Genomic DNA, 7,472 nt, shown 5'->3' with positions numbered 1-7,472 from the left:
CATAAGCCAGCCCACTTCCTTTCCCCGAGAACCCCTCATCTCTATGATGCCTGGCCTGACCTGGAGTTGCTTAGACAGAAAGCTCTGCTGTCTGCAGGCCTCCCGACCGCGTGGACTGGAACCATGATGCTAAGTGTACTCTCTTAAGCAAGGCAACCAACACTGCTCACTCCACCTCTCTTAGACAGGGCAGTGATGGAACGAACACTTGCCTAGCGTGGGGGAGGCCTGCGGCACTCTCTAGAACAGACACAAACACAGATTTGCCCTCAGTGCCTAGGAAGGGGATGGAGTCTGCGGGAGACGTATCTGTGGTCCATTCCACCACGGACCCTGCCCACCCTGTTTTGTACCCACTGTTTCCCACATAAAACAGACAGGATTTGTCACAATCTAGGGGGAGCAGGGAGCCCCAAAGTAGACAAGACACCAGAGAGACAAGAAACCTTTATTTGCAACTTCTGAGCAACACGGTTGCTGGGGACAGGGTCCTCTCTAACCTGACTAGCTCAGGAAGGGCAGACACAGATGCTTCTGTTGAATGGCAGCTGGCACAGGGGTTTCTGAAGGAGAAGTGATTCTCTGAGACATGTTAGACCCGGGTCCAGGGTGAGAACACTCAGCTCCCTGGCCAAATTCAGTACCCCACTTGCCTTCCCTAGAGCTGATACTACTGAACAGAAGGAGCAGGGAGCCTCCACCTTTGGCTTCTCTTCCACCTCAGTAGGGCTTTCAGTGTCTGCTCAGGGTTAGGGAACAGGGCCGATGATGGCCGACAGAGGTTATGTCATTTATTTATTAGTCCTGTCTTTCCTATCTTAGAGTCTCCCCCTCACGAGCCCTGTAGACTTTTCTACTGCAGCCCACTTCCAGGCCGACACATGGCTGTGCAGGCTTAGGGTCACGGCCACTCAGGTCAGTCGTCCACCGTGATGTTCCGGAAGAGGTAAGCCATGGACTCGCCGTTGTGAATCCTCCGAATGGCCTCACAAAGAATCAAGCTGATGTCCACAGTCTTTATCTTGGGACACTGCAGTTTCTGGAGCTCGTGAGGGACAGTGTTTGTCACCACCACCTGGATGCGAAGCACCGGAGAGAGCACAGTTACACATCTGTCAGGAGTGGCTATAAAGAAAAGCAAACCTAACATTTAATTTAGAGCCCTTAGCTCCATAGTGGTATGGGGGCTGAACCCTTCACACACGCCAGTGTGTTCCCCTGAGCTACAGCCCAACCTTGGTTCTGACTTTTAAGAGGGTCTAGATATGTAACCTAGATTAAAGCTCAACTATAATCATCTCTCAAGTGCTGGGACTGTAAGCATAAAACCCCATCTGGCCAATGTACAGACTTTACAAACTGAGCGTCCAGGGGCTCAGAACTTAGGTCCTAAGAATGTCCAGCCCCATTCAAAACTTAACCATTATCAGGTATCAAATGTGACTCTACTGTCAACATGAGTTTTTAAATGTACACCTACCTGAACGTGCTTCTACCAAAAGTACTGTTGACAGGTTGGCAGCCTAGCTAGGGGCATGACAACTTAACAGAGTCAACTTTATTATTCCCAGAAACTGCACTGGCAGCCTGGACTCAAGCTGAATGTCCTAAGCCCTTTAAAGCAGACAAACCTCATCAATGGAGGACTCCTCAATCAGACGGGGGGCTTCAGCAGACAAGATACCGTGTGTGGCCATGACGTAGATCTTATAAGCTCCCCTCTCTTTCAGGATCTCTGCAGCAGCCACAAAACTCTCCACGTCGTCAATGATGTCATCCTACAAAGAGAGGTGGCTTCACCCACTCTGCACCCCGCAGAGAAAGACATCCACCTGGTGTGCCAGGTCCTTCTGTATGTGCTGCTTTTACTGGTTAATGAATAAAGAAGCTGCTTTGACCTGTGATAGGGCAGAATAGAGCTGGGCAGGAAAACTAAACTGACTGGTGGGGGAAAGAAGGTGGAGTCAGTGAGACCAGAGGAACTAGATGCCCGGTAAGCCACAACCTCGCAGGGATACACAGATGAATAGAAATGGGTTAATTTAAGATATAAGAGCTAGCTAGTAATATGCTTAAGTGATTTAATTAATACAGTTTGAGTGATTATTTAGGGTCTGGGCAGCCAGGAGATAAACAGCCAGCACCTCCAACTACAGATGGCGCACCAACGTGTACCAGATGAATCCACAAAAAACCTGGGAGAGCTTGGAAAGGAATCCTAGACACACACGCAAAAAGTTTAACCATAGTTTTCCCCCCAGATGGGCTCTGTTTGCTGGCAGCTCCTTTAAGAGAGGTTTTCCTGGCTCAGTATTAGCAGCAAAAAAACCTTGTGGTTTTAAAACAGTGGCTTCCTGATTCATGCTAGTTACAGGAACAACTCTGGCTCTTTAGGAGGCCGAGCACTTAAATGGGGTCTGTGAGCAGCGTGTTACAAATTGCTTAACGGTGATATAGATCTGCTGTGACCCTAAAGCCTGAACAGTGTGCATGGCTCTCAGAGGCAGTGAGCATGCCTCTGCCATGTTGGACTAGGCAGAACCAACAGGCAAAGCTCAGAGTTGGTCCTAGCCATGCCTGGTCAGCATTAAAAAAAAACAAAAACAAAAACAAAAAAACAACCCACACCCCTGGTCGGAAAATAATTACAGATATACACACAATAAAGACAAATTCAGATGGAAAAAGACCTCGAAATGGGTCACAGTGTTGGATAAATGGATTATATAGGCCCATTTTTCTATATTTTATGGCAGCCAAAATTCTGAGCAACCTTCAAGGCACAATTTGCACCTGTCACACAGAAGGCATCACCCAGCCTTTTGGGACAATGTGATGGTGACGTCATCCTAAGCAAAGGGTCAGGATGTGCTAATGTCGCTCTGCTCCTTCTATTGTAATTTAGGAGGTCACCTGGGAAAGAGGTGTTAGTTCAGTCAACACGTTGCAGAAGTGACCACAGTCATTCTCCCCACTACCTAGAAAACAGAATGCTAATGGATTTCCCCTCAGTTCACATTTTAGTATAAAAGCTGTTTGGAGAATAAATGAGGGTGATTTTCAGGATGTGAATTTAGGATTTCATGAAGGATCCTTGAAAGCTCCCTCCTGATAAAGTCATTTGAGCTGTTTTTTATTCCCATGCCTCCATTCTGGTATGAAAAATGGTTTATGTCTGGGCTAGACCCTGACAAAGAATATACACTGTTAAATGGTTTTAAAAATTAAAACAAAGTCTTTAAATAAAGAGACAGAATTCAGATAATCACAGATTAAAAGAGTAAAGATGGAAAACACACAAAGAGTCTGGATTATGTATATTATAGTGTTTTCTCTGAATTTTCTGACTGTGAATGAGCACACAGAGACATTTTATTGTATACTTTAAACAACATGTATACTTTAAAGGCATCTTGACTTCAAAATCTGGGTCTAAGGATTTGTTGTTTTGGAAAAGAGGTTCTGCTTTTGTTTCCACAGAGAATGAGAACCTGTGGATTGCTTCCAGACTAATGTGATTTGATGGAACAAGACCCTCTGAAAGGTCTCCGCAAACCCCAAAATTACTTCACCCAACAAAAAGCAGGAAGCAATTTGTATAGAACTACACCCAAATTCCCAAATATTGTTTATAAATCTTTGTTTACATTTAAAGGGAGATATGCTATAGAGGTACTTTGCATTGGTATGGATCTTGATTTATTGATACAAATTTAAGGTCAATTTTGTTATTATGTATATTTCTGCTCTTGATTAAGGTACTGTGTTTGTGCAATTCATTTAAAAATGTAATGTAAAATTAAAAAAATACAGGTTAATAGAAAATCATCTATAATAGTAATGTTAATTAGGTTTTCTAGATGTACAGAGATATATTTCAGATAGATAGGTATTCTTCAAACCTTTCAAAGAATATGGCATTTAAAATGTTTTAAGAATTTAGGACTTTACAGGACAGTGAGACACATCTGTTTCTGACAACACCAAGCTACTTCAAGAGGAAGATGGGCATCAAAGAGATTCCTCATGGAGTTTGTTAGTCATTTGGGCAAGAAACTGCTCTTGCCTGGACTGCTTGATGTTATGCTGTATGAACTGCACAGGCAGGACCCGCAGAGAGATGACTGCTGAACTTGCCTAAAGGTGAGATGGTCCTTTGGAGTTCCTGCTTCATGAAAGAATCTGCCAGATACTATGCATCTGTGGTTGAAGATGGATGCCCCAATGGCACAGAAGAACTTTAGGTGACTGTCCAGGCAGTGAGATGTCTGTCAATTTTGGAGTTTTGGGAGTTGCTTACAATGCACTGTTAACTTAGGTAATGTTATCCTTTCTGGAGTCTTTGATGGAGTTGAAGAATAGATAGTTATAGTTTTCCTTAGTTATAATAAAAGATAGACATAAAACTTTATAGACTCACAAAAATAAGATAGAGTATTTTCATTAATTTGCCAGATGTAAATGGACTAAATATTGTAACTATAATTCTTGCTTGATAACTGTTTTGTTGTATGTAATCTTGCTATGTTAAAGTTAAAACCTTTTTTATTTAGACAGAAAAGGGGAGATGATATGGGAAGTCCTTCTGTATATGTGTTGCTTTTATTGGTTAATGAATAATAGAGCAGGAAATATAAGAGAGCAGAAGAGATAGGGCAGGAAAACTAAACTGAATGCTGGGAGAAAATAAGCAGAGTCAGATATGCCATGTAGCCGCCAGGAGACAGACGCCCGAGCTTTGCCTGGTAAGCCACGATCTCGTGGCGATACACAAATTAATAGAAATGGGTTAATTTAAGATATAAGAGCTAGGCCGGGCGGTGGTGGCGCACGTCTTTAATCCCAGCACTCGGGAGGCAGAGGCAGGCGGATCTCTGTGAGTTCGAAGCCAGTCTGGTCTACAAGAGCTAGTTCCAGGACAGGAACCAAAAGCTACGGAGAAACCCTGTCTCGAAAAATCAAAAAAAAAAAAAAAAAAAAAAAAAAAAAAAAAAAAAAAGATATAAGAGCTAGCTGGCAATATGCTTAAGTGATTGGCCAAGCAGTGATTTAATTAGTACAGTTCCCGAGTGATTATTTCAGGTCTGGGAGGCTAGGAAGCGAACAAGCAGCCTCTGCCTCCACCATGTCTCTGCTGCACATGGTTTCAGGAACATTAGAACACATGCCTGGGCCAAGGGTGAGCTCCCTGGGACAGCAAAGGTGCACCGATGCAGGGTGAGTGACAGCAGAAAGAGCAAGCCCCAGTCCTAGGTATGTGTGTCATGGCAGCTGAAGCTGACTCCTGACTCACTCCACTGAGCCAGCATGCTGCTTACTTTGTCCCAAGACAGGGTGACACAGAAAGGAGAGAATAAAGGAGCCACTGAGATGTGACTCTCTCATGTGTGAGAGCCGACGGCACTGGGACGTCTGCTGCCACCGGTGACAATCGGAAAGCCCCATCTTCAGCTTATCCTACGGCCCCAAAATGTGAGGATGATGGTGTGAGCTGGTCTGAGGGGACCCGGAACCCCTAGATGAAGGTCATAGTGTACTGAATTTCCTGTGGGAGGCACTAGGCTTTTGTCAGCTACCCATTAATTTCCATTCATTTCTGTAAAAATTCTATTACTTTCTTAAAGGAGACTAAACAGGAAGGGCAGATGGGTGCAGAGGATCCGCCGTCATGCTGAACCCACACTGACTAAGCCACCAGTGTCACCTCTGACACTGAAAGGTGATGATGAGTTCCATACCACTATGATCGCAATGCGTCCCCCGACGTCCCCGACCACCGTTATTGGGGGCTTCTCTTTGGCCATCATCACTAGGAAACAAATCACAAGACCCAGTTAGTCAAGTACCTGGGAAAATGTAATAATGACCTGGTGGCAAGCCACAGCCGACTACACAATCTGACACACAGAACCCTCCTTGACTGACTCACTCAAGAGAAAGAGCCGGAGCAGCCCTGCTCACAGAAACAGGACACAAGACGGAAAAGTGACCTTAAATTTTCTAGTGGCTGAGCAGGAGTCCTGGACCATTTTCTGGTCCAATTTTAACAGGTCCTTCTTCATTTCCCACAGTACCAGGATGCTCCAGTCACAAATGCTCTGCACACAGCTGGTTAGCAGTCTGACATGGTGACATACGATAATCCCAGAGGTGGAGGCAGGAAGCTTGAGAATTTCAGGCCACACACACCAAGACCCTGTTCTCAGCAGAATTCAGCTCTACTTGGTCATGTTAAGTGGGGCTATGTGGGAGGCTGAAACAAGTGTAACATTCAGCTCCAAAGTTTGCGACCAGGTGGGCAACACATTAAGACAGCATCTTAAAAAGGGAGTGGGGTAGGGGATGGCTAGAGAGATGGCTCAGTGGCTAAGAATGCTTGCTGTTCAATCATGAGGACCAGAGTTTGGATTCCAGCGTCTGCATTAGACAGCTCCAAATGCCTCTAACTTCAGCTTGAGGGAAGCACCTCACATGAGTACACACACACTCTCTCTCTCTGGGGAAGAGGGGCCAGGCAAGGTGGTGCGTGCTAGTTGTCCTAGCACTTTATGTGTGTGTGTGTGGGGGGGGGGGGGCTGAAGAAGAAGGATCTCAAGCCCAGGCTCCAGAGCCAAGACTGTCTCAAAACTAGCAACAGCAGAAGACACCACCTGTCAACAGCCACCTCAATAACTGAGTCAGGAGAGCTGTCAACAGACGCGAATGATGAGAAGGGGTATTCACAGTATGCTACCGACGAGGAAAAAGTAACTTTCCTAGTAGGAAGCCTGCCAGGCGCCAGCTCAACCAGGATGCCAAGATCAGCCTTTCCAGCAAGGGGACACCACGTGTTTCCTGTGGCATTCCTGCCAAATTTGAATCTCAGCGGGAGGACATAAGCAAGTCCCAGTTAAGGGATAATCTACAAAATAACGGCTGTGTTGCTCTGCAGTGTCAAGGTCATCAGCGACAAAGAAGAGAGGAGCCACTCTGGATCAACTGAGGCCACAGAAATGCCAACTAAGTATGTGCAGCCACAGGTCAGGCCCTGGGCAAAAACAAACAAACAAAAACAAAACAAAGGTTTTCCTCCTGTTCCAGAGCACACAGCGAAGAGCTCAGGTCGTTCCGAGTGAGAATCAGTCTCATCCGGACAGTCAAGTACTCAGGCTCAAATGGCACCAGAGCTCAGGCTCAAGGCCCCCAAACTACAACAGTGTAAGCCGGAGACTCTGGAGGAAGGGACAGTGCCAAATTCTTTTTACAGCCGGCACCAAAAAAATAAATAAAATTATGAAATCCTCAAAAAGCGAGAAAAAAAAAAACCTCAAAATACCCAAGTAAAATTAAAAGCACATTACAAACTCTTTATATATAAAACATATACAAAACTAGAAATGAAAGTGAAGCAACAGCCAGGCAGTGGTGGTGTACTTGAGAGGCAGAGGCAGGGGATCTCTCGGAGTTCAAGGCCAGCCTGGTCTACACAGAGA

The 7,472-nt window shown here is 45.2% G+C and overlaps 1 protein-coding gene across 1 annotated transcript in view; it reads right to left on the bottom strand.

Moving 5' to 3' along the window:
• Positions 1 to 433: 433 nt before the first annotated feature.
• The window catches only part of Prpsap1 (phosphoribosyl pyrophosphate synthetase associated protein 1), a 31,236-nt gene continuing 24,197 nt past the window's right edge, over positions 434 to 7,472 (bottom strand). The window contains exons 8-10 of the mRNA XM_041636172.1: positions 5,739 to 5,809; positions 1,632 to 1,778; positions 434 to 1,075 (exon numbers count right to left, since the gene is read on the bottom strand). Coding sequence (XP_041492106.1) covers positions 917 to 1,075; positions 1,632 to 1,778; positions 5,739 to 5,809 — 377 coding nt within the window. The 3' untranslated portion in view covers positions 434 to 916. The remainder of the gene's footprint in view (positions 1,076 to 1,631; positions 1,779 to 5,738; positions 5,810 to 7,472) is intronic.

Source organism: Microtus oregoni, unplaced genomic scaffold (assembly GCF_018167655.1).
Source record: "Microtus oregoni isolate MIOR12 unplaced genomic scaffold, Mior012 000048F_ref0000485, whole genome shotgun sequence".
NCBI lineage: Eukaryota > Metazoa > Chordata > Mammalia > Rodentia > Cricetidae > Microtus > Microtus oregoni.
This window is presented reverse-complemented; position numbering and strand designations above follow the sequence as displayed.